Below are 27,488 nucleotides of genomic sequence, written 5' to 3'. Positions count from 1 at the left end.
ATTCATTCAAAATCCAAATAACTTCACAGATCTTCATTGTAAAGGGTTTAAACACTGTTTCCCATGCTTGTTCAATGAACCATAAACAATCAATGAACATGCACCTGTGAAACGGTCTTTAAGACACTAACAGCTTACAGACGGTAGGCAATTAATGTCACAGTTAGAAAAACTTAGGACACTAAAGAGGCCTTTCTCCTGACCCTGAAAACACCAAAAGAAAGATGCCCAGGGTCCCTGCTCATCTGCGTGAACGTGCCTTAGGCATGCTGCAAGGAGGCATGAGGACTGCCGATGTGGCCAGGGCAATAAATTGCAATGTCCGTACTGTGAGAAGCCTAAGACAGCACTACAGGGAGACAGGACGGACAGCTGATCATCCTCGCAGTGGCAGACCAAGTGTAACAACACCTGCACAGGATCGGTACATCCGAACATCACACCTGCGGGACAGGTACAGGATGGCAACAACAACTGCCAGAGTTACACCAGGAACGCACAATCACTCCATCAGTGCTCAGACTGTCCACAATAGACTGAGAGAGGCTGGACTGAGGGCTTGTAGGCCTGTTGTAAGGCAGGTCCTCATCAGACATCACCGGCAACAACGTTGCCTATGGGCACAAACCCACCGTCGCTGGACCAGACAGGACTGGCAAAAATTGCTTTACACTGACGAGTCACGGTTTTGTCTCACCAGGGATGATGGCCGGATTTGTGTTTATCGTCGAAGGAATGAGCATTACACCGAGCCCTGTACTCTGGTGCGGGATCGATTTGGATGTGGAGGGTCCGTCATGGTCTGGGGCAGTGTGTCACAGCATCATCGGACTGAGCTTGTCGTCATTGCAGGCAATCTCAACGCTGTGCGTTACAGGGAAGACATCCTCCTCCCTCATGTGGTACCCTTCCTGCAGGCTCATCCTGACATGACCCTCCAGCATGACAATGCCACCAGCCATACTGCTAGTTCTGTGCGTGATTTCCTGCAAGACAGGAATGTCAGTGTTCTGCCATGGCCAGCGAAGAGCCCGGATCTCAATCCCAATGAGCACGTCAGGGACCTGTTGGATCGGAGGGTGAGGGCTAGGACCATTCCCCCCAGAAATGTCCGGGAACTTGCAGGTGCCTTGGTGGAAGAGTGGGGTAACATCTCACAGCAAGAACTGGCAAATCTGGTGCAGTTCATGAGGAGGAGACCGACTGCAGTACTTAATGCAGTTGGTGGCCACACCAAATACTAACTGTTACTTTTGATTTTGACCCCCCCCCCCTTTGTTCAGGGACACATTATTCCATTTCTGTTAGTCAAATGTCTGTGGAACTTGTTCAGTTAATGTCTCAGTTGTTGAATCTTGTTATGTTCATACAAATATTTACACATGTAGAAAGAGGAGGAAGGGAAGCGCTACTAAGGTACACAATAGTACATTTTGGTAGATAGAAGGAGCTCTTTGTTAAAAGGGGTAAATTGGTAATCAAAAAGGAGGGAGGACCAAGGCACTCTTCATATAATTGATTAAAATGCCTTTTTTAGTATGGCATGTTCAATAGAAACAACTTTTTTTTTAAACCGACGCGTTTATTATTATTATTTTATAACACTCCTTCCGTGGCCTCCAACTGCTCTTAATTGCAAGTAAAACTAAATGCATGCTCTTCAACCGATTGCTGCCCGCACCCACCCGCCCGACTAGCATCACTACTCTGGACGGTTCTGACTTAGAATATGTGGTGTCTTACAGTCTAGCCAGGTGTCTGCCCCCTTGAACTTTGCGACCTTTTGCCACATTTCAGGCTTCAAACATAAAGATATAAAACTGTATTTTTTTTTGTGAAGAATCAACAACAAGTGGGACACAATCATGAAGTGGAACGACATTTATTGGATATTTCAAACTTTTTTAACAAATCAAAAACTGAAAAATTGGGCGTGCAAAATTATTCAGCCCCCTTAAGTTAATACTTTGTAGCGCCACCTTTTGCTGCGATTACAGCTGTAAGTCGCTTGGGGTATGTCTCTATCAGTTTTGCACATCGAGAGACTTTACATTTTTCCCATTCCTCCTTGCAAAACAGCTCGAGCTCAGTGAGGTTGGATGGAGAGCATTTGTGAACAGCAGTTTTCAGTTCTTTCCACAGATTCTCAATTGGATTCAGGTCTGGACTTTGACTTGGCCATTCTAACACCTGGATATGTTTATTTTTGAACCATTCCATTGTAGATTTTGCTTTATGTTTTGGATCATTGTCTTGTTGGAAGACAAATCTCCGTCCCAGTCTCAGGTCTTTTGCAGACTCCATCAGGTTTTCTTCCAGAATGGTCCTGTATTTGGCTCCATCCATCTTCCCATCAATTTTAACCATCTTCCCTGTCCCTGCTGAAGAAAAGCAGGCCCAAACCATGATGCTGCCACCACCATGTTAGACAGTGGGGATGGTGTGTTCAGGGTGATGAGCTGTGTTGCTTTTACGCCAAACATAACGTTTTGCATTGTTGCCAAAAAGTTTAATTTTGGTTTCATCTGACCAGAGTACCTTCTTCCACATGTTTGGTGTGTCTCCCAGGTGGCTTGTGGCAAACTTTAAACAACACTTTTTATGGATATCTTTAAGAAATGGCTTTCTTCTTGCCACTCTTCCATAAAGGCCAGATTTGTGCAATATACGACTGATTGTTGTCCTATGGACAGAGTCTCCCACCTCAGCTGTAGATCTCTGCAGTTCATCCAGAGTGATCATGGGCCTCTTGGCTGCATCTCTGATCAGTCTTCTCCTTGTATGAGCTGAAAGTTTAGAGGGACGGCCAGGTCTTGGTAGATTTGCAGTGGTCTGATACTCCTTCCATTTCAATATTATCGCTTGCACAGTGCTCCTTGGGATGTTTAAAGCTTGGGAAATCTTTTTGTATCCAAATCTGGCTTTAAACATCTTCACAACAGTATCTCGGACCTGCCTGGTGTGTTCCTTGTTCTTCATGATGCTCTCTGCGCTTTCAACGGACCTCTGAGACTATCACAGTGCAGGTGCATTTATACGGAGACTTGATTACACACAGGTGGATTGTATTTCTCATCATTAGTCATTTAGGTCAACATTGGATCATTCAGAGGTCCTCACTGAACTTCTGGAGAGAGTTTGCTGCACTGAAAGTAAAGGGGCTGAATAATTTTGCACGCCCAATATTTTAGTTTTTGATTTGTTAAAAAAGTTTGAAATATCCAATAAATGTCGTTCCACTTCATGATTGTGTCCCACTTGTTGTTGATTCTTCACAAAAAAATACAGTTTTATATCTTTATGTTTGAAGCCTGAAATGTGGCAAAAGGTCGCAAAGTTCAAGGGGGCCGAATACTTTCGCAAGGCACTGTATGTGCTTAGACCTCTCCTGTACTCTCTGTTCACCCACAACTGCATGGACAAACGACTCCAACACCCTCATTAAGTTTGCTGACGACAAAACAGTGGTAGGCCTGATCACCGACAATGATGAGACATCCTATAGGGAGGTCAGAGAACTGGCAGTGTGGTGTCAGGGTAACCTTTCCCTCAATGGGGGCAAGACAAAGGTGCTGATCGTGGACTACAAGAAAAGGCTGGCCGAACAGGCCCCCATTAACATCAACAAACTATCATGGTCCAAATACACCAAGACAGTCGTGAAGAGGGCACGACAACACCTTTTCCCACTCAGGAGACTGAGAATACCTGGCATGGTACCCCAGATCCTCAAAATGTTCTACAGCTGTACCATCGAGAGCATCCTGACCGGTTGCATCACCGCCTGGTGTGGTAACTGCTCGGAATCTGACCATAAGGCGCTTGAGGGTAACGCGTACCGCCCAGTACATCACTGGGGACAAGCTTCCTGACATCCAGGACCTATACACTAGGCGGAGTCAGAGAAAAGCCCCAAAAATGGTCAAACACTCCAGTCACCCAAGTCATAGTCTGTTTTCTCTGCTACCGCACAGCAAGCGGACTGGGACCAAAATGCTCCTTAATAGCCTCTACCCCCAAGCCATAAGACTGCTGAACAATGAATCAAATGGCCACCGGATTATTTACATTGACCCCCCCTCTTGCTGTTTATTATCTATGCAGTTACTTCACCCCTACCTACATGTACAAATTACATCGACTAACCTGTACCCCCGCACATTGACTCGGTACCCACTGTATATAGCCTCGTTATTTTACTTTCTATAATTTTTTACTTAATTTGGTAAATATTTTCTTCAACTGCACTGTTGGTTAAGGGCTTGTAAGTAAGCATTTCACAGTAAGGTCTACACCTGTTGTACATGTGACTAATAATGATTTGAAGGTGACCTACTTTTTGAACTGATTCGTTTCAAAATCTGGTGAAAACAGCATGGTTGTGTTCATGGCACATTAAAAGGCAATACAATTTTACAGTTAAATTACATATCTTTACAGTAAATCCCATACATTTGTTAAGACACGCCTCTGCCTGGTGCCCCTGTACATTATTGAATATGTTTTGTTAGTGTGCACACCCGTTTCTAAAATCAAAGTGCATGCATAGAAATTTGATTACCTTCGAAAAAGATGGACGTAGGCTGGTTGCTGTATTTATAATTTTATTAAACAGTAACATGCAAAACAGAACAGCCAGAGGAATTACACAAAAGACAGAAAACTAAATACAAATCCACATATCAAATACCGACATGTAGCGAATACATTTTTTAAAACATTTTATATACGTTTGAATGATTTGAAATAGTTCTCCAAATCAGATACAAAAATAAAATGGGCTTTTTCTTCATGAAATAATTTGTGTATGAAAAATGTTCCTAATAAAATAAAGATATTTATAACATACTGACACGTAATTGCGGAAACACTGTAGTAAAACAATATGTCAAACTTAGATATTTCAATGGTTGAATGCATTATGTTTCCAAGATATAGTTTTTCATCAGTCCGGAACACCTCACTATGAAACAATGACAGAATAAGTGTTCAACAGATTCAGTATCTAGCTAACTTTATTCACTGGTATTAGGTATATATTTAGAAATCAAGCTATTACACGGGTAGAATCAATGGATAATCTTAAAGGAGAACTCCTTTACTTTAATGGTCACCATACCTTTGTTGGAGTGAGCCAAGCAAGGTGCCAGTTTACATCAAATGATGAAGTCCAACAAAATATAGCAGAGGGGATATAATTCCTGTAGAAAATATCCCTTAATAAACAATTGTTGAAGTTCTTATCTAGTAACCCTATGCTATTCATCAATAGATATAGATATGCATTATTCTGAAGTAAATATTTTATCCCACAAGGTATAGATTTTATAACAGTGTCATATTCCTTGCTTGAAACCTCAAAGTTGTATCTTTCCATTAATTCTCTCAGGGTGAATAGATTCCCACTAATACTAAGTAATTGGTTGACAAGGACAATGTTTTTCGAGAACCGAAGCTGGTTGCTGTAACCTCGTAGGGTTTTGTGCATTTTATCCGAGGTCTGAACCACGGCTTTCTGATGCGGGTCCTCTCGCAGCGCCCAGTCCATGAGCAGACTGGTGTAGTGCTCCAGCGGTCCGCTGTACGCTGCGGCGGCATTGCTGTCTTCTGCAGCAGTCTGGAGAGCATCTCCATCTGTCGAGTAGCCTGACCAGTAGACAAGATCACGGAATTAACGTTAACATCCTGATGCTGTGGTAGTAAGATATATAGCTAGACCCCTGTGGAGGTTTAACGTTACGTGTTTAGAGGAGCAAAAACTGTTATCCAGTTAACGTTACGAAGTTAGCAAGAAAGCTGTCCAAAGATTTGTCAGCGATTCGTTATTCCCTCGTCTCAAAAAGGTAAGTTTGTCAGCACCGTAACAATGCAGCTAGCTAGCTAGCTATTGATGTCATTATAATAATGGCTGATTTATGTGCTTGTTGCCAGTTAATTAGTTAGCCAGCCTGACTGGACAAGTCTGGAATGGAATGAAGTTTGACAGGTTAAGGTAACTAGCTAACTTTAGCTATACTAACTATTAACTAACTGTCAGTTGATACTCATTTGAAACGACACACCAAAATAATAACAAATTGATACCAAAATAATATTCTCACCTCGTCTGGAAATGTCGGTCACACCGTTACATATCGTTGTCGAGGAACAGGACCGCTCTTTCAGTAGAAGTCTAATGATGGGCGACATTTTTGACGACAACATGCACGTCGCCATTTTGGCTTCAAATGCAACTTTATTGAATCAGGAAAAAATGAACAAAATTATTCTTAAGTGAGCCAGGAGAGGGCTGCATTTCTCATTTAGTTAAGGACTGCAGTTCACATTATGCTTATTTTTTTCATGAATAGAGAATAAAGTAGCTTACTAAATATGCGCATTTGGTTGCATTGTTGGTCTATTTGATCTCAATTGGCAATGAATGGCATTGGCAGTAATAGTCTATGGGCCCGACCCCTAAATTTGTGAAGATGCCTCATAGTGATTTTCTTGGTCTATGTCCCTAGTTGGAACATGTGTGATAGCAGTGCAGCAATGGCAGCTTTCTCTGTGTTATCACTCTTTATTTCATCCCTCCATCTCATTCATTTTTCAAATAGGGATTTTACTATGACAAAACAATGTTAACTTGTTATACAACAAGTTATTGCCCACATATACCCATTAATCAGATGTAATTGAAAAGCTAAGATGAACAGCTATCCATCAGATACAATTTCGGGAATGTTCACGTCAACAGAACTTTGACATTTGACCTCTAGTGTACATATCAGAATGACCTGTATAAATTACTTTAAAAAGGAAACCCTGATAATGTTTGACTAGTGGTTTTGAAAGTTCATGAAATTATGTTTCAATGGATGTACAGTGCCTTCAGAAAGTATTCGTACCCATTGACTTATTTTGCCTGTGCCTAGCTCCATTCCGCTTATTTTTTATCCTGAATAACCTTATGTCAGTCATAAGTCCCAAAGAGGGTGTTTTGTCCTGTTGGTGCATTCATCCCAGTCATCAGTCCCAGTCTCCCGAGTGGCACAGCAATCTAAGGCATTACATCTCAGTGCTTGAGGCGTCACTACAGACACCCTTGTTCGAATCCAGGCTGTATCACAACCGGACGTGATTGGAAGTCCCATAGGGCGGCACACAATTGTCCCAGCGTCGTCCGGGTTTGGCCAGTGTAGGACGTCATTGTAAATAAGAATTTGTTCTTAACTGACTTGCCTAGTTAAATAAAGGTTAAATAAAAACATCTGCGATATAGCATTGGGTTAGGTACATATTTGTCATCAATGTGTGTACATTTACAATGGTAATGAAATGGTCAATTTGAGGAAATGTTACTTAACATACTATTTATAAGTAGAATGGAATGGTTTGCCTTGTGTGTTAGGATTGTGGGCTTTGACACTCTTATGTAGGTGTCATAACCAACCATAAAATATTGCAATATACTTGTATGTCACAACATATGTGTCATTACAGTGTTATGACAATGCTATGACATGGTTATGACCGTGTTATGATGCTAGGTGTCCAATAAAGTGTTACCAAAAGGGTTAATGCAGATAGTCCTGGTCGCTACAGTATTTGGTTAACTATTAAACTAACTACAGTATTTAGCAGTCTTATGGCTTGGGGGAAGAAGCTGTTCAGGACTCTGTTGGTTCCAGATTTGGTACATCGGTACCGCTTGCGGTGACTTGGGTGGCTGGAGTCTTTGACAATTTTTAGGGCCTTTCTCTGACACCACCTGGTATAGAGGTCCTGGATGGCAGAGAGCTCTGTCCTAGTGATGTACTGTGCTGTACACACTACTCTCTGTAGCACTTTGCGGACGGATGCCAAGCAGTTGCTATACCAAGCGGTGCTATACCAAGCGGTGATGCAACCAGTCATGATGCTCTCAATGGTGCGTGCCAATTTTTTTCAGCCTTCTGAGGGCGAAGAGGCGTTGTTGTGCCCTCTTCACGACTGTGTTGGTGTGTGTGGACCATGATAGATCCTTAGTGATGTGGACACAGAGAAACTTGAAGCTCTCGACACACTCCACTATAGCTCCGTCGATGTGAATAGTGACATGCTCAGCCCTTCGTTTCCTGTAGTCCACGATCAGCTCCTTTGTCTTGCTGACGTTGAGGGAGAGGTTGTTATTCTGCCAACACACTACCAGGTCTCTGATCTCCTCCCTATAGGCTGTCTCATCGTCATCGGTGATCAGGCCTACCACCGTTGTGTCATTCACAAACTTAATGATGGTGTGGGAATTGTGCGCGGCCACGCAGTCGTGGGTGAACAGGGAGTACCGGTTGGAGACGAAGCACACCCCTTGAGGGGCCCCCGTGTCGAGGGTCAGCGTGGCAGATGCGTTGTTGCCTACCCTCACCACCTGGGGGTGGCCCGTCAGGAAGTTCAGGATCCAGTTGCAGAGGGAGGTGTTCAGTCACAGGGTCCTTAGTTTAGTGATGACCTTGGAGGCCACTATGGTGTTGAATTCTGAGCTGAAGTCAATGAACTGCATTCTCACATAGGTGTTCTTCTTGTCCAGGTGGGAAAGGGCAGTGTGGAGTGGGAATAGGAGTGGGTCCAGGGTGTCTGGGATGATGGTGTTGATGTGAGCCATGACCAGCCTTTCAAAGCATTTCATGGTTACAGATATGAGTGCTACGTGGTGATAGTCATTTAGACAGGTTACCTTGGAGTTCTTGGGCACAGGGACTATAGTGGTCTGCTTGAAACATGTAGGTACAGTGGGGCAAAAAAAGTATTTAGTCAGCCACCAATTGTGCAAGTTCTCCCACTTAAAAAGATGACAGAGGCCTGTAATTTTCATCATCGGTACACTTCAACTATGACAGACAAAATGAGAAAAAAAATCCAGAAAATCACATTGTTGGATTTTTTATGAATTTATTTGCAAATTATGGTGGAAAATAAGTATTTGGTCAATAACAAAAGTTTATCTCAATACTTTGTTAAATACCCTTTGTTGGCAATGACAGAGGTCAAACGTTTTCTGTAAGTCTTCACAAGGTTTTCACACACGCTGTTATTTTGGCCCATTCCTCCATGCAGATCTCCTCTAGAGCAGTGATGTTTTGGGGCTGTTGCTGGGCAATACGGACTTTCAACTCCCTCCAAAGATTTTCTATGGGGTTGAGATCTGGAGACTGACTAGGCCACTCCAGGACCTTGAAATGCTTCTTACGAAGCCACTCCTTCATTGCCCGGGCGGTGTGTTTGGGATCATTGTCATGCTGAAAGACCCAGCCATGTTTCATCTTCAATGCCCTTGCTGATGGAAGGAGGTTTTCACTCAAAATCTCACGATATATGGCCCCATTCATTCTTTCCTTTACACAGATCAGTCGTCCTGGTCCATTTGCAGAAAAACAGCCCCAACGCATGATGTTTCCACCCCCATGCTTCACAGTAGGTATGGTGTTCTTTGGATGCAACTCAGCATTCTTTGTCCTCCAAACACGACGAGTTGAGTTTTTACCAAAAAGTTATATTTTGGTTTCATCTGATCATATGACATTCTCCCAATCTTCTTCTGGATCATCCAAATGCTCTCTAGCAAACTTCAGACGGGCCTGTACATGTACTGGCTTAAGCAGGGGGACACGTCTGGCACTGCAGGATTTGAGTCCCTGGCGGCGTAGTGTGTTACTGATGGTATGCTTTGTTACTTTGGTACCAGCTCTCTGCAGGTCATTCCCCCCGTGTGGTTCTGGGATTTTTGCTCACCGTTCTTGTGATCATTTTGACCCCACGGGGTGAGATCTTGCGTGGAGACCCAGATCGAGGGAGATTATCAGTGGTCTTGTATGTCTTCCATTTCCTAATAATTGCTCCCACAGTTGATTTCTTCGAACCAAGCTGTTTACCTATTGCAGATTCAGTCTTCCCAGCCTGGTGCAGGTCTACAATTTTGTTTCTGGTGTCCTTTGACAGCTCTTTGGTTTTGGCCATAGTGGAGTTTGGAGTGTGACTGTTTGATGTTGTGGACAGGTGTCTTTTATATTGATAACAAATTCAAACAGGTTCCATTAATACAGGTAACGAGTGGAGGACAGAGAAGCCTCTGAAAGAAGAAGTTACAGGTCTGTGAGAGCCAGAAATCTTGCTTGTTTGTAGGTGACCAAATACTTATTTTTCACCATAATTTGCAAATAAATTCATAAAAAATCCTACAATGTGATTTTCTGGATTTTGTTTCTCTCATTTTGTCTGCCATAGTTGAAGTGTACCTATGATGAAAATTACAGGCCTCTCTCATCATTTTAAGTGGGAGAACTTGCACAATTGGTGGCTGACTAAATACTTTTTTGCCCCACTGTATTATAGACTGGATAAGGGAGAGGTTTAAAATGTCAGTGAAGACACTCGCCAGCTGGTCAGCACATGCTCTGAGTACACATCCTGGTCATTTGTCTGGTGAATGTTAACCTTTTTCAAGGTCTTACTCACATCGGCTACAGAGAGCTTGATTACACAGTCGTCCAGAACCGCTGGTGCTCTCATGCATGGTTCAGTGTTGTTTGCCTTGAAGTGAGCATTGAAAGCATTTAGCTCATCTGGTAGGCTTGCATCACTGGGTAGCTCGCGGCTGGGTATCTCTTTGTAAACCGTGATAGTGTGCAAGCCCTGCCATATCTAACGAGCGTCAAAGCCGGTGTAGTAGGAGTTGATCTTAGTCCTGTATTGACACTTTGCCTGTTTGATGGTTTGTCAGAGGGCGTAGCAGGATTTCTTATAAGCGTCCGGATTAGTGTCCCGCTCCTTGAACGCGACAGCTCTAGCCTCTAGCTCTCAGTGCGGATGTCGCCTGTAATCTGTGGCTTCTGGTTGGGATACGTACAGTGTACATACGGTCACTGTGGGGACAACGTTGCCAATGACTGATGTGGGAAACTCCTCAATACCATTGATCGGATGAATCCCGGAACATATTCCAGTCTGTGCTAGTGAAACCGTTATGTAGCTTAGTATCCACTTCATCAGACCACTTCCATATTGAGCGCATTAGAATGGTCAGGATGGAATGGTCAGGCAGGCAGGTATGGACTCCAGAAAATAGGCAAGGGTCAAAACCGGGAGGACTAGCAAAAAGCGAATAGAAGCAGGAGTACGGGAAAACACGTTGATTGACTTGGAAAACATACAAGATGAACTGGCACAGAGAGACAGGAAACACAGTGATAGATACACCAGGGAAAATAAGCGACACCTGGAGGGGGTGGAGACAATCACTAGGACAGATAAAACAGATCAGGGTGTGACACCTCTAGTTGCACACATGACATGCTGGTAGAAATAAGGTAAGACGGATTTTAGTTTTCCTGAAAAATGTAGTGGGAAAGCTATGTTTTTGGATTGTATGTTTAGTGATAGAAGCACCAAATTGCACACACATAGCTAGAACAGGGTTTTAAAAAGATTTGTGGATACAAGGCCAATATGGCCGCCAAACAACTCAATGGGGTCGTATTGGATCAATTTCACATGACCATACCTGTATTAAATATAATGGTAGTATTCCCAATAATATCTTAATATGTTCATAGGGATGTAGAATACACAACCAGGTCTGCCAGCTATATTAAGATGTTAAATTATTCACATAATTGTGGTAAGACTGTGCTCAAAAAACTGGACAAATCGCTGATTTCTGAAGCCTACCACTCTAGAAATGGACACGAGCAATAGATTGACAATGACTTTAAACACAGTTCCTGGGATGAAATCACCTCAGTGACTGCATTCTGAAACACACTCACACCAACACACACTAGTGCTGAGCGATTAACCAGAAAGTATGTTCTTTTTCCATTTTTAAACAACTAATTGACCAATGTCGGTTAAATTATTTTAATTAAAGCCTCCGGATTGCCACAGCGGTCTAAGGCACTGCATCGCAATGCTAGAGGCGTCACTACAGACCCGAGTTCGATCCTGGGCTGTGTCACAGCCGGCCGCTACAGGGAGACCCATGAGGTGGCAGACAATTGGCCCAGCGTCGTCCGGGTTAGGGGAGGGTTCGGGCGACTCCTTGTGGCGGTCTGGCGCATGCACACTGACTTCAGTCTGCAGCTGTGCGGTGTTTCCTCCGACACATTGGTGCGGCTGGCTTCTGGGTTAAGTGTGCAGTGTGTTAAGAAGCCGTGTGGGTTGTCGACCTTTGCCTCTCTCGAGTCCGTAAGGGAGATGCAGCGATGGGACAAGACTGTAACTACCAATTGTATGTCACAAATTGTTTTAAAAAATGTATGAAAAAATATTTTTCATATATTTTTTTACATTTGAATTACATTTCGTTCTGTATTTTCCATGAGCTCAAAGCAGTTTCTCTACGGATAGGCTAAATCAGATCAAGCCCGAACTGTGCGATGTAGTTTACAACAGGCCAATAGTCTACATAGTTTAGCTCAGAAAAAGTGGACTACAAAAGTGGACTAAATGAACTACATTGACCGTAATCCATAGCGCACCTATTGTCCGGTCTGTGTGTTTATTTTATGCCTGCTATGTTAGAGAAAGAGAGTGACTGAACAATGTGCGATCAAGGGGGATTTAGAGCAGTTGCTCAAGCTACTGTACATGTATCTTTAACAGAAAATACATTAAGTGATTGATCATTGCTATTCAGCAGTCATAAAAGTATGCCTTATTTAATTTGAACAACTACTAAAATAGTGATTTTGTCAGGCAGCAGCTTTAGAGATGTGATGATGACTTGGAATGAAATAATAAATAATCAAATAAAACAAATGTAATATACACAAGTATACCAGACATTAAGGACACCTTCCTAACATTGAGTTGCAGCACCCCCTCCCTTTTGCCCTCAGAACAGCCTCAATTCCTGGGGACACGAACTCGACAAGGTGTCAAAAGCGTTCCACAGGGATGCTGGCCCATGTTGACTCCAATGCTTCCCACAGTTGTGTCAAGTTGGCTGGATGTCCTTTGGGTGGTGGACCATTCTTGATACACACAGGAAACTGTTGAGAGGGAAAAATGCAGCAGGCTTGCAGTTCTTGACACAAACCGGTGCACCTGGCACCTACTACCACACCCCGTTCAAAGGCATTTAAATCTTTTGTCTTCCCCATTCACCCTCTGAATTGCACACATACACAATCCATGTCTCAGTTGTCTCAAGGCTTAAACATCATTCTTTAACTTGTCTCCTCCACTTCATCTACACTGATTGAAGTGGATTTAACAAGTGACCTCAATAAGGGATCATAGCTTTCACCTGGATTCACCTGGTCAGTCTATATCATGGAAAGAGCAGGAGTTCTTAATGTTTTGTCCACTCAGTATACACAACAACTGAAATATTTTATTAAAGTAATGTGAATAACTGATGGTTAAGAAGTGATAAGCAGTAATGGACAGTCCCTACCATCATGGGACTTTATTCATTATATTATTCTGTGTTGTTACAGCATCCAACCCACATAATGGATAGTGCATTAAAATTGAAACCGAACCGACCTAAAAAAGCACTAATCGCGGGGCACACACACACACACACACGCACACATATCTATGTACACTCTCAACACTTTCAAATGAATTCCTATTGTAATTAGCGGTTGGTTTGAGGGTGTCTTCTATACTAATTATACATCCACCCAGTTTTGGGCCTGAGTATCAAGCAGCAAGACATGGGAGATACAGCCGGCAGGGTGTTACAGGCTTGTTGCCATGACAACAGGAGAATGTTTCCCAGCACTGGCAGACACACACACACACACACACACACACACACACCATTACAGTGGAATCCGCCTTGCTCGGAGATTCCGCTCTGCGGTGCAGTTGAAGACATTTAGAAGCAGGCAAAGACACAGACAGGACAGAGGGTGATTCAATAGGAGAACAACTGAAAAGGGACATACTCTCCAATCCTCATTCATTCTGATGGTGTGTGCATACCGCCTCTGTTTCGTCCCTTTATTTTCTGTTGTCTTTGTCTGCACAAAGGAAGGATGAAGCATGCTGCATGCTAATGCTACATTTGTACCACTGTAATGATTCAGCATTGCCTGTGTGTCTAGCCTTCTGCGCTCTACATATGAGACATGCATGTTGATGTTGTTTCCATCAGTAGGCTAGGCTGGCTCTTGAGGCTGCTGCTTTTCTAAGATTATGGTGAGCGCTGTCATCGTAATGCTAATTCATAGCTGTGTAGCCATGGTGAAGTCAATCCCCCCCCCCCCTTCCTCTGCCACTGCTGAATGCATTAGTGTAATGAGGAGTCTGAAGCCAGCCAGCCTGTGTGCCGTGCAGCAGAGACGAGAGGAGCAGAGAGAAAACATACAACACAGCAGCTAAAGGCAAGATGGCTTCAACAGCCTGCTGAGGCAGTGTGCAGGGTTTAGAACCTTCTTCTGCTATTCTGGAATCTAACCGGGATCTAAGAAGGGAAGCGCTTGGTTCTCAAGCGTTCTAGATCAAAGGAGATCAGGTAATGGAAGCTCTGGGAGACAAGCAGACAGAATGTTGGGGTTCATGCACATTGAGGATAGGATGGACTGGATGGTGGAACTGCCACTGTTTTTTATTATGTGCCATGCAGTCTTCAATTAATATAATTGTTTCTCCCTTTGTGTTTCCCTCCTTCCTGTGTCTCCCTCCAGCTCCAATGAGTGTACCTGCAGCAGCACAGAAAGCAGACAGCAACAGTGAAATGCAGTCGCCTGCAGTGTCTCCCTCCTTCCTCCCCAGCCAGCCAGGAAAGATTCCAGGCAGGAAGAGAGGGAGACCCCCACTACATCGCAAGATGGATTTTCCAACCCGCTACCCTGAATCCCTCCCTCCCCTCAAAGTGCCCAAGAAGAGGGGAAGAAAACCTGGCTTCAAGGTCAGTGTCAGGAATGGGAGGAGAGAGAAAGAAGAGGGTATTAGAGGAGGGGATGGAAGGAGAGAGAGAGGGGAGGGATGGAAGGAGAGAGAAAGAGGAGGGGATGGGAGGAGAGGAGAGAGAAAGAAGAGGGTATTAGAGGAGGGGATGGAAGGAGAGAGAGATTGGAGGGGATGGGAGGAAAGAGAAAGGGGAGGGAAGGGGATTGGAGGAGAGGGAAAGGGGAGGGGATGGGATTGGAGGAGAGGGAAAGGGGAGGGGATGGAATTAGAGGAAAGGGGAGGGGATGGGATTGGGGGAAAGGGGAGGGGATGGGATTGGGGAAAGGGGAGGGGATGGGATTGGAGGAGAGGGGGAGGGGATGGGATTGGAGGAGAGGGGGAGGGGATGGGATTGGAGGAGAGGGGGATGGGATGGGATTGGAGGAGAGGGAAAGGGGAGGGGATGGGATTGGAGGAGAGGGAAAGGGGAGGGGATGGGATTGGATGAGAGGGGAAAGGGGAGGGGATGGGAGGAAAGAGAAAGGGGAGGGGATGGGATTGGAGGAGAGGGGGAGGGATGGGATTGGAGGAGAGGGAAAGGGGAGGGGATGGGAGAGAGAAAGAGGAGGGGATGGAATTGGAGGAGAGGGAGAGGGGATGGGATGGGAAGACAGAGAAAGAGGGGGGTGGGATTGGAGGAGAGGGAACGGGGATGGGATTGGAGGAGAGGGAAAGGGGAGGGGATGGAAAGAGATAGAAAGGGGAGGGGATGGGAATGGAGGAGAGGGAAAGGGGGAGAAAAGGGGAAGGGATGGGAGAGAAAAAGAGGATGTGATGGAAGGAGAGAGAAAGAGGAGGGGATGGGAGGAGAGAGAAAGGGGAGGGGATGGGATTGGAGGAGAGAGAAAGGGGAGCGGATGGGATTGGAGGAGAGAGAAAGGGGAGCGGATGGGATTGGAGGAGAGAGAAAGGGGAGGGGATGGGATTGGAGGAGAGAGAAAGGGGAGGGGATGGGATTGGAGGAGAGGGAACAGGAAGGGGATGGGATTGGAGGTGAGGGAAAGGGGAGGGGATGGGATTGGAGGAGAGGGAATCGGGAGGGGATGGGATTGGAGGAGAGGGAATCGGGGATGGGATTGGAGGAGAGGGAAGGGGATGGGATTGGAGGAGAGGGAACGGGGAGGGGATGGGATTGGAGGAGAGGGAAAGGGGAGGGGATGGGATTGGAGGAGAGGGAAAGGGGATGATGGGAAGAGAGGAAAGGAGAGGATGGGTTTGGAGGAGAGGGAATGGAGAGGGGATGGGATTGGAGGAGAGGGAAAGGAGAGGGGATGGGATTGGAGGAGAGGGAAAGGAGAGGGGATGGGATTGGAGGAGAGGGAAAGGAGAGGGGATGGGATAGGAATGAGAGGGAAAGGAGAGGGGATGGGATTGGAGGAGAGGGAAAGGAGAGGGGATGGGATTGGAGGAGAGAGAAAGGGGAGGGGCCAGTGGGGATGCAGGATGTTAATAAAATACATATGATGATGTAGCTTGACAGACTTAACTTCATTTATATTTAGTGGGAGTAATATATAACATGAGGTAGCCTTTGTTTGTTTAATTGAAAACAGTTTTAATTGATATTCTGATTGGTCCTGTATATGCCTAGCAAAATTAAATGCTTGGTAAATATTGCAATACGAAGAGAGGAGAAGTTTCTGAGTAAAAATATCAATGTGTAGATTTCTGTTGAGTGTTTACTAATGCCAATTGAGAACCGTCATTTTTTAGTCTATTGTTGCTATCTCAGACTGTATGGCATGGCGCTTGCAACAAGAGGGTTGTGGGTTCGATTCCCGTGGGCCACCCATATGTAAAAATGTATGCACGCGTGACTCATTCGCTTTGGACAAACGCGTATGCTAAATTGCATGTATTATTTACAATTAGATACTGAGATCCAACCCCCTGTCTTCCTGCAGCTGAAGCCCAGGATGGTGCTGAATCCCCTGGCCATCTCTCCTCCCAGCAGCACCCCAGAACCAGACATGAGCTCCATCCCCCAGGATGCTGCTACCATCCCCCACTCTGCCACGCCCCAGGTGCTCACAGGTAACTATACCCACTCTGCCAGGCCCCAGGTGCTCACAGTTAACTATACCCACTCTGCCACGCACCAGGTGCTCACAGGTAACTATACCCACTCTGACACGCCCCAGGTGCTGACAGGTAACTATACCCACTCTGCCACGCTCCAGGTGCTCACAGGTAACTATACCCACTCTGCCAGGCACCAGGTGCTCACAGGTAACTATACCCACTCTGCCACGCTCCAGGTGCTCACAGGTAACTATACCCACTCTGCCACGCTCCAGGTGCTCCAGGTGCTCACAGGTAACTATACCCACTCTGCCACGCCCAGGTGCTCACAGCACCAGGTGCTCAACTATACCCACTCTGCCACGCCCCAGGTGCTCACAGTTAACTATACCCACTCTGCCAGGCCCCAGGTGCTCACAGTTAACTATACCCACTCTGCCAGGCCCCAGGTGCTCACAGTTAACTATACCCACTCTGCCAGGCCCCAGGTGCTCACAGGTAACTATACCCACTCTGCCAGGCTCCAGGTGCTCACAGGTAACTATACCCACTCTGCCAGGCCCCAGGTGCTCACAGGTAACTATACCCACTCTGCCAGGCCCCAGGTGCTCACAGTTAACTATACCCACTCTGCCACGCTCCAGGTGCTCACAGGTAACTATACCCACTCTGCCAGGCCCCAGGTGCTCACAGGTAACTATACCCACTCTGCCAGGCCCCAGGTGCTCACAGTTAACTATACCCACTCTGCCACGCTCCAGGTGCTCACAGGTAACTATACCCACTCTGCCACGCTCCAGGTGCTCACAGGTAACTATACCCACTCTGCCACGCACCAGGTGCTCACAGTTAACTATACCCACTCTGCCACGCTCCAGGTGCTCACAGGTAACTATACCCACTCTGCCACGCTCCAGGTGCTCACAGGTAACTATACCCACTCTGCCACGCACCAGGTGCTCACAGGTAACTATACCCACTCTGCCACGCTCCAGGTGCTCACAGGTAACTATACCCACTCTGCCACGCTCCAGGTGCTCACAGTTAACTATACCCACTCTGCCACGCTCCAGGTGCTCACAGCTAACTATACCCACTCTGCCACGCTCCAGGTGCTCACAGGTAACTATACCCACTCTGCCACGCCCCAGGTGCTCACAGGTAACTATACCCACTCTGCCACGCTCCAGGTGCTCACAGGTAACTATACCCACTCTGCCACGCCCCAGGTGCTCACAGTTAACTATACCCACTCTGCCACGCCCCAGGATTTGCATGCACAACAAATGATTGGGATTTATCATACTGTCGTACGCAACATATACACATGTTTTCATTGATAAATCAGAGCCAAACTATATTTGTACTACAAACCCGCCTGGAAAACGCTCTCCATTCACCTTTTATGGGAACAAAAACACCCTCATTCACCTTTTATGGGAACAAAAACACCCTCATTCACCTTTTATGGGAACAAAAACACCCTCATTTGCTGTATGATTTGGAAATGTTGGAACTGGGCCATGACAGTTTCTAAAAGAAAGCACAATAGCAAATGTTATCACATTTCTATCCAGGTGTGGGCAGAATGTTTTAATCTTTTGCAGAAACATTTTTTCAAACTAAGAATGCATGCCGCCAATAGCAAGTGCCCAACACTGACCTCACATTCGGGATGATTGACCGTCTGTTCAAACAATAAATAAATAAATGCTACACTTCTTTAGTTTGTCAATAGATAATTGTGTTAATATCACCTGTCTTGGTATAGTCTCTGAGATTAAATAGACAATGATGTTGCGCTCCTACGAAGGATGTGATCTTACCGTTAGGCTACGTTTGAATGTTTTTCCTAGCAATGCTTTATTGTAATTCCCTTGTGTCAAACACTCAAAACAACAGTATTGACTTGTAATACAATTCTCCAACCACTAGAAGTTGACACTTTTCCGTCAAATTCTAATTTGATAAATACCGATCTTTGCGGGAAAAGTGGTGCACGCAAGGTTGTCTTTTTTGTGCTTATGCTCATCTGATAAACAAGGCCCTAGGCGCTCACAGAGTTTGCCTCACTTTTCCAATGTCTCCCTCCATAATGCTTTGTCTGGTGAAACATCTTGGGTGTTATGAAAAGTCATGTTGGTAATCACATTTCAAATGTAATTTGTATTCTGTTAGTTATAAGCATGTTCTACTCGTTAATTTAAGGAAAGCAACGTCACCAAAGTAGCCGACCTAAGTATCTTTGTCTCCTCTGTCCCTCCTGCTGTGTGTCCTGCAGTGTGTATCTACGTACATCAAGCAGGTGGACATGGTTACTAACCCTCGCTCCTACATCATCAAACAGGTTGACATGGTTACTAACCCTCGCTCCTACATCATCAAACAGGTTGACATGGTTACTAACCCTCGCTCCTACATCATCAAACAGGTTGACATGGTTACTAACCCTCGCTCCTACATCATCAAACAGGTTGACATGGTTACTAACCTCGCTCCTACATCATCAAGCAGATGGACATGGTTACTAACCCTCGCTCCTACATCATCAAGCAGATGGACATGGTTACTAACCCTCGCTCCTACATCATCAAGCAGATGGACATGGTTACTAACCCTCGCTCCTACATCATCAAACAGGTGGACATGGTTACTAACCCTGCTCCTACATCATCAAACAGGTTGACATGGTTACTAACCCTCGCTCCTACATCATCAAACAGGTTGACATGGTTACTAACCTTCGCTCCTACATCATCAAACAGGTTGACATGGTTACTAACCCTCGCTCCTACATCATCAAACAGGTTGACATGGTTACTAACCCTCGCTCCTACATCATCAAGCAGGTTGACATGGTTACTAACCTTCGCTCCTACATCATCAAGCAGATGGACATGGTTACTAACCCTCGCTCATACATCATCAAGCAGGCGGACATGGTTACTAACCCTCGCTCGTACATCATCAAACAGGTGGACATGGTTACTAACCCTCGCTCGTAAATCATCAAGCAGGTGGACATGGTTACTAACCCTCGCTCCTACATCATCAAGCAGGTGGACATGGTTACTAACCCTCGCTCGTACATCATCAAACAGGCGGACATGGTTACTAACCCTCGCTCGTACATCATCAAACAGGTGGACATGGTTACTAACCCTCGCTCGTACATCATCAAGCAGGTGGACATGGTTACTAACAACCGCTCCTACATCATCAAGCAGGTGGACATGGTTACTAACCCTCGCTCCTACATCATCAAACAGGTGGACATGGTTACTAACCCTCGCTCCTACATCATCAAACAGGTGGACATGGTTACTAACCCTTGCTCGTAAATCATCAAACAGGTGGACATGGTTACTAACCCTCGCTCGTACATCATCAAACAGGTGGACATGGTTACTAACCCTCGCTCCTACATCATCAAACAGGTGGACATGGTTACTAACCCTTCGCTCCTACATCATCAAGCAGGTGGACATGGTTACTAACCCTCGCTCCTACATCATCAAACAGGCGGACATGGTTACTAACCCTCACTCGTACATCATCAAACAGGTGGACATGGTTACTAACCTTCGCTCCTATATCATCAAACAGGTGGACATGGTTACTAACCCTCGCTCCTACATCATCAAGCAGGTGGACATGGTTACTAACCCTCGCTCCTACATCATCAAGCAGGTGGACATGGTTACTAACCCTCGCTCGTACATCATCAAACAGGCGGACATGGTTACTAACCCTTGCTCCTACATCATCAAGCAGGCGGACATGGTTACTAACCCTCGCTCCTACATCATCAAGCAGGTGGACATGGTTACTAACCCTCGCTCCTACATCATCAAGCAGGTGGACATGGTTACTAACCCTCGCTCCTACATCATCAAGCAGGTGGACATGGTTACTAACCCTCGCTCCTACATCATCAAGCAGGCGGACATGGTTACTAACCCTCGTTCGTACATCATCAAGCAGGCGGACATGGTTACTAACCCTCGTTCGTACATCATCAAGCAGGTGGACATGGTTACTAACCCTCGTTCGTACATCATCAAGCAGGCGGACATGGTTACTAACCCTCGCTCGTACATCATCAAGCAGGTGGACATGGTTACTAACCCTCGCTCCTACATCATCAAGTAGTACTAACCCACACTTTCTCCACTCTTGTGTATCCTGCAGTGTGTATCTACATCAACAAGCATGTCAACATGGGTCCTAACCTGGACAGGAAGAAGCTGCAACAGCTCCCAGATCATTTTGGGCCTGACAGGCCCTCGGTGGTGCTGCAGCAGGCCGTCCAGGGGTGCATCGACAGCGCCTTCCAGCAGAAAGCCGTGTTCACTCTCCTCACACAGGGCTACGGAGGGGAGAAAATATCAGGTATAACTAGGGCCACGTGCTTTGGTTAATCATGTCACATGACCTGGATTTTGAACCTTTTATGTTAAGCCTTTTCCAGAAATGAGAATTAGACCAAAAATGAAAGCATTTGTCTGCGAATGGTGCTTGGACCATCTGACATACAAATAAAAAGAGACAGTTTGATGAAAAAGCTTTGAATAAAGGTTAGAAAATGACATGATTAACCATAACACAGGCCACTAGGAAAATACCACAGACCCACCTATTGTACAGTGTCACTGAGATTTTGGTTTTATATTTATTAATTTTATTCGTAGCAACTGGCCTGAGGGAAATGATAGAAATTGATATACACTGATTAGATAATCTAGTAACCATGAGAACATCCGGATCTGTTACCCCGGGGTTATTGGCCATTTCCATCTTTTGAATGTCAGTGGATGAAATGCATTGGCCGTCCTAGGTTGGAACTGTGGCTTTGAGACATGGCTGTAGACATGTGTCCCCTAGAGCAAAGTTAACTGCAACAAGATTTACTGCAATGGGAAATTAAAATATATTCCAGCGTTGCGTCCCAAATCGCTCCCTATTCACAGAGCAACACTTCAAATCAAATGTTATTAGTCACATGAGCCAAATACAACCTTACAGTGAAATGCTTACTTACGAGCCCCTAACCAACAATGCAGTTTCAAAAAATACGGACAAGAATAAGAGATAAACGTAACAAGTAATTAAAGAGCAGCAGTAAAACAACAATAGCAAGACTGTATACAGGGGGGTACCAGTACAGAGTCAATGTGGAGGCTATATACAGGGGGTACCAGTACAGAGTCAATGTGGAGGCTATATACAGGGGGTACCGGTACAGAGTCAATGTGGAGGCTATATACAGGGGGTACCGGTACAGAGTCAATGTGGAGGCTATATACAGGGGTACCAGTACAGAGTTAATGTGGAGGCTATATACAGGGGGTACCAGTACAGAGTCAATGTGGAGGCTATATACAGGGGGTACCAGTACAGAGTTAATGTGGAGACTATATACAGGGGGTACCAGTACAGAGTTAATGTGGAGACTATATGGGGGTACCAGTACAGAGTCAATGTGGAGGCTATATACAGGGGGTACCAGTACAGAGTTAATGTGGAGGCTATATACAGGAGGTACCAGTACAGAGTCAATGTGGAGACTATATACAGGGGGTACCAGTACAGAGTCAATGTGGAGGCTATATACAGGGGGTACCAGTACAGAGTCAATGTGGAGACTATATACAGGGGGTACCAGTACAGAGTCAATGTGGAGGCTATATACAGGGGGTACCAGTACAGAGTTAATGTGGAGACTATATACAGGGGGTACCAGTACAGAGTTAATGTGGAGGCTATATACAGGGGGTACCAGTACAGAGTTAATGTGGAGACTATATACAGGGGGTACCAGTACAGAGTTAATGTGGAGACTATATACAGGGGGTACCAGTGCAGAGTCAATGTGGAGGCTATATACAGGGGTACCAGTACAGAGTTAATGTGGAGACTATATACAGGGGGTACCAGTACAGAGTCAATGTGGAGACTATATACAGGGGGTACCAGTGCAGAGTCAATGTGGAGGGTATATACAGGGGGTACCAGTACAGAGTCAATGTGGAGGGTATATACAGGGGGTACCAGTACAGAGTCAATGTGGAGGGTATATACAGGGGGTACCAGTACAGAGTCAATGTGGAGGGTATATACAGGGGGTACCAGTACAGAGTCAATGTGCGTTGGCACCGGTTAGTTGAAGTAGTATGTACATGTAGGTAGAGTTATTGAAGTGACTATGCATAGATGCCATTGGCTCTGGAATAGGGTCCCATCTGGGACGCAACCCAAGGGGTTAATCAAGTATTTCTTTGTGTTCCAGCCACTTTCGATGGGAAACAACACCTTCTGAGTCTTCCTGTGGTCAACAGCATGGGCTACGTTCTACGCTTTCTCAAGAAGCTCTGTCGCAGTTTGCACTGTGAAAACCTCTTCAGCGACCAACCAATCCCCCAGCATAATAATGCCTCCTACCAATCAGAGGGTAATGCACTGTCCTGTATTTAATTTAATTCAAAATGCTTTCTTTATCCCACAAGGGAAATGGTGTAGGCAGAGGTGCAGATATGATGCATTGATTGTTTAAGCAATAAGGCCCGAGGAGGTGTGGTTTATTAGCCATATACCAGAAACCCCTGAGGTGCCTTATTGCTATTATAAACTGGTTACCAACATAATTAGACCTGTAAAAATGAATGTTTTGTGATACCCGTTGGTATACGGTCTGATATACCACGGCTTTCAGCCAATCAGCATTCAGGGCTCGAACCACCAGGTTTATAATACTTTTTAGAACAATCCTGTGCCTTAACAAGAGCTTTTGAAGATATCGCCCCTCAGACATTTTGTGGGCTCAGTTCCTCAAATATTGCGCCAGATTGCACATGAAAGCACAGAATGACATTTTGTCAAATACACATAATTTGGTGTTTTACTTGTGTAATCCCTGGTAATCCTAATCCATTATCCAAATCCCTGTATTCCAACCTAAACAAATGAGACCTCCATGCCAGAACACTACCTAGAACATTCTCTTGTACCTAAACAAGAGCACCAGGGAAACCCTCCAAACAGTGTTTGTTTCTTTCGATTGGACCATAAAAGCACAGAAGGACATTTCATAGACATCTTTAAAGGCTACAGCTTCTATCGAAAGTTATTCAAAGTATTGCCAATATGTTTTACTTATGTAATCTCTTTCCATTCATATCACAGCTGAAACATCCATGCCAGAGGAGTATCTTCTGGACCCGTCAGACAAACGCTACTCAATGGACCCAGGTGACTCCGCCTTCAGTGCCATAAGCTCCTCCTACTCATCCAAACCATCCTATGGGTTCCGCTCCTCGCAGCAGTTCCCCAATGGCTCCTCCCCCTTGGGCATGTGTAGACAGACGTCCAGCCCTAACTCCTTCCTGGAAGGCAACAGGATAGGTAAGAAATTGGAGAGTGGAGACTAGGCTTGCAGAATTCCGGTAAATTTCCCAAAATGCCCAGGTTTTCCGGAATATTCCCTCCCGATTCCGGGAATCTTCCAACCGGGACTTCTGGAAAACCTGGGGATTTGGGGAAAATGTGTTTCTTGCTATAATCACAATGCCCTAACCAGGTAAAATAGACCAGCATAGAAATCCTTCTTGACCTCTTTCTCTTTTCTCATGCAGCGTACAATCCATCTCAGGACTGCCAGGAGTCCAAGCCGCCCCCCAGTAAGGACCCTTCCACCTGGAGTGTAGAGGATGTGGTGTGGTTCATCAGAGACGCTGACCCGCAGTCCCTGGGCCCTCACGTGGACGTCTTCAGGAAGCATGTAGGCTACCCCTGGGCTCACTCATAATGAATATTTCCTTGATACCTCCTCGTATCCTCTCTCCGAACCTTCTCAAAACGCCTTGGAGGAGACAAGGATGTGAGGAATCGCTGAAAGACAAATTGAGATTGAGGCCTGGATCTGCAACAGTTGGGGGAAATCCCTTTCCTTTTTCAGTTGTTCTGTTTCATATGATGTTTTGATTTGAGTGGTTGGATTATATCTGGATGTCATGTTTTGATTGGAGTGGTTGGATTATATCTGGATGTGATGTTTTGATTTGAGTGGTTGGATTATATCTGGATGTGATGTTTTGATTTGAGTGGTTGGATAATATCTGGATGTGATGTTTTGATTGGAGTGGTTGGATTATATCTGGATGTGATGTTTTGATTTGAGTGGTTGGATTATATCTGGAAGTGATGTTTTGATTTGAGTGGTTGGATTATATCTGGATGTGATGTTTTGATTTGAGTGGTTGGATTATATCTGGATGTGATGTTTTGTGAAATATTTACCAGGATTGAGGTCACTCCCAATTCAGTAAACAACCCTGATACATGTGTCCACTTTACTTTTAGTGGAGATATAATATAACCTGAGCTTCTGTTTCTATCCCACAGGAGATAGATGGCAACGCTCTGTTACTTCTAAAGAGTGACATGATGATGAAGTACCTAGGACTGAAGCTAGGGCCAGCCCTGAAGCTCTGCTATCACATCGACAAACTAAAACAAAACAAGTTCTAAATCGGAACATTTTTTCACGTCATCAATCTGTGGGACCCAACTTTGTGGATGCGTTCCAAATGGTACCCATAACCCACTCGTTTAGACCGTAGCCCTATTGGCCCTGGTTAAAACTAGTTCAATATATAGGGAATAGGGTGCCATTTGAGACGCTATATTTTACTGATTATTTTTTTGCATTTTCATACATCATGTATCTAAAGAAAACAATGTGATCATGTGATTGTGACAGAATACGTTTTTGGATATTCTAGTTTTTCTGTTGAAACAAGGTTTTGGTTTATACAGATGACAAAATATGCAAATTGTGGAATGCATAACTGATACACTGGTTGATAATACCTGGAAGAGAGATACAGCTGTCCTATAAATTAGCTTATTAAGGCACCTATGCGCCCTGGTAAAACACACCAAGTTACATTTATGATCTGTTGAGAAGTGTGGATTATTTTAGATAAACTGTTATTTATACTTGGTCTCAAATCTGCGGAATAACTTTCTTTTAATAGATATAGAAAAAGAGGGGTCTCCACAAATGTGACAAACACATCAAAATGGCCCCGTATGGTTTCATTCTATACCTTTACAAAAGTGACTTGAATATGTAGTAGGGTTGGTTTGATGAAGTTCTTAACGCATCAATGCATGTGATTTAAAAACAGGAAGCTACAGTGATGTCAAACATTACTACACTTGGTTTTGTTATTTACACAAAGTAATGTCAACTAAAATGGTTTTGCATATTGTTTTACATATTGTTTTGATAAAATTGCCAAAAAGATCATGTTTGTGCTGCAACACATAATGAGACATTTCTATAGTTTAATAAAATAATGATCTCCAGCCTCTTTTTTAAAATTATTTTTAATTATTTATTTTACCTTTATTTAACTAGGCAAGTCAGTTTCTTATTTTCAATGACGGCCTAGGAACGGTGGGTTAACTGCCTTGTTCAAGGGCAGAATGAGAGATTTTTACCTTGTCAGCTCGGGGATTCGATCTTGCCTCCTCACAACGTATTTACTATGGACATTTTTTACTACATATCATTCTCGAAACAGAGTTGGAGAGCAATGGATGAGAACCCTCACTGCATACCTTCAATTGACCTACAGTATTGGGTTATTAGGCCATATAGCATTGCTTGTGTGCGCCAGTTTGGCAGTATGTGTACTCTTTAGTAACCTGTGTACGTCAATGCTGCTGGATACAATTACATGTAATTCATGCCAAGTCAAATCAACCTGGGACTAGGTCTTTTATTTTGAAAAGAATATTGGAAAGATCTACACTGTAAATCAGAGAATAACCACTGTATGGATTCATTCATTTGTACTGGTGCTGAAGAAGTTCTCAATGTAATGAATATCTCATGTTAGCTTTTGTGTTGTGAGACTTAAATGGAAATCAATCAATGTGTGTATTTAACCCGGCTGTGTATCCTATCGAAGTAATAAAATTAAGAAAATATTAAGGAAACAAGGTGTGGTCTAACAAGCATCTTTCTTGTTGATATCAAGCGTTTTTCAGAATGAAATCAAGCTTGGGACTCATTTAAAAAATAATAATGAAATGTTACCCAATGTGACACAATCATGTGTCAATCCAGACAGTTATGTTTTCTCCTGATGCAGAATAATGTATTAGCCTACAGGTTTACTTCGGTATATTTGAATTAGTTCAACAGTATGGCCTATCCTTAGTTTGGCTCATGGTCTATCCTTTCAGTCATGTTTGTTTTGGGATTGACCTGGCTATTGTAGGTTGTAGGCTATATGCAGAAACAGGTGCACGTAGACCTAGGCCTTACTGCAGTAGGTTTTGCAGTTGCATGTACATTTTAATCTGAATGAATATAACTGTTCAAATTGAATTATTTATTGTATATCCCATAAACAAAACAGCATGAAATCCACCAGGTAAAATAGTTGTTTAGTTCATCCACGATGTGTTTATTGACTGGTTTTGGTCACCCCTTTCCTAATTTATCCATAAACCTATCCAACAATATCGTTGTTTGT

The 27,488-nt window shown here is 44.4% G+C and overlaps 1 protein-coding gene and 1 long non-coding RNA gene across 4 annotated transcripts; one reads left to right on the top strand and one right to left on the bottom strand.

The window, feature by feature from the left end:
- Window positions 1-4,591: 4,591 nt before the first annotated feature.
- LOC112256923 lies at window positions 4,592-6,220 on the bottom strand. Its single transcript, XR_002954483.2, has 2 exons — window positions 6,102-6,220; window positions 4,592-5,646 (listed from the first exon to the last, which is right to left on the bottom strand). It is a non-coding gene; the product is annotated as an uncharacterized LOC112256923 (long non-coding RNA).
- On the top strand, window positions 5,606-26,946 carry LOC112256922 (sex comb on midleg-like protein 4). Of its 3 annotated transcripts, none has more exons than XM_042325212.1 (9): window positions 5,606-5,843; window positions 14,262-14,482; window positions 14,655-14,878; window positions 16,824-16,953; window positions 21,133-21,333; window positions 23,231-23,392; window positions 24,124-24,342; window positions 24,573-24,718; window positions 25,342-26,946. In XM_042325212.1, exons 3-9 carry the CDS (start codon window positions 14,660-14,662, stop codon window positions 25,465-25,467), a joined length of 1,203 nt encoding a protein of 400 aa, XP_042181146.1. In that variant the 5' UTR covers window positions 5,606-5,843; window positions 14,262-14,482; window positions 14,655-14,659; the 3' UTR covers window positions 25,468-26,946. The 3 variants fall into 3 exon arrangements, with proteins under 3 accessions (XP_042181146.1, XP_042181147.1, XP_042181148.1); XM_042325214.1 differs by lacking the exon at window positions 5,606-5,843 and adding an exon at window positions 13,763-13,938; XM_042325213.1 differs by lacking the exon at window positions 14,262-14,482.
- The last annotated feature ends 542 nt before the right edge of the window (window positions 26,947-27,488 follow it).

This window comes from Oncorhynchus tshawytscha, linkage group LG08 (genome assembly GCF_018296145.1).
Source record: "Oncorhynchus tshawytscha isolate Ot180627B linkage group LG08, Otsh_v2.0, whole genome shotgun sequence".
NCBI classification, from domain to species: domain Eukaryota; kingdom Metazoa; phylum Chordata; class Actinopteri; order Salmoniformes; family Salmonidae; genus Oncorhynchus; species Oncorhynchus tshawytscha.
Note: the sequence above shows the minus strand (reverse complement) of the source record. Positions and strands in the feature narration are given on the sequence as shown.

What these genes read in the sequence shown, in the direction of transcription:
- LOC112256922 (XM_042325213.1), top strand. Translation starts at nt 14,660, where the DNA reads ATGAGTGTACCTGCAGCAGCACAGAAAGCAGACAGCAACAGTGAAATG. An exon ending in GAAGAAAACCTGGCTTCAAG is followed by an intron (nt 14,879 to 16,823) that starts GTCAGTGTCAGG and finishes GTCTTCCTGCAG; the next exon opens with CTGAAGCCCAGGATGGTGCT. An exon ending in CACGCCCCAGGTGCTCACAG is followed by an intron (nt 16,954 to 21,132) that starts GTAACTATACCC and finishes TGTATCCTGCAG; the next exon opens with TGTGTATCTACATCAACAAG.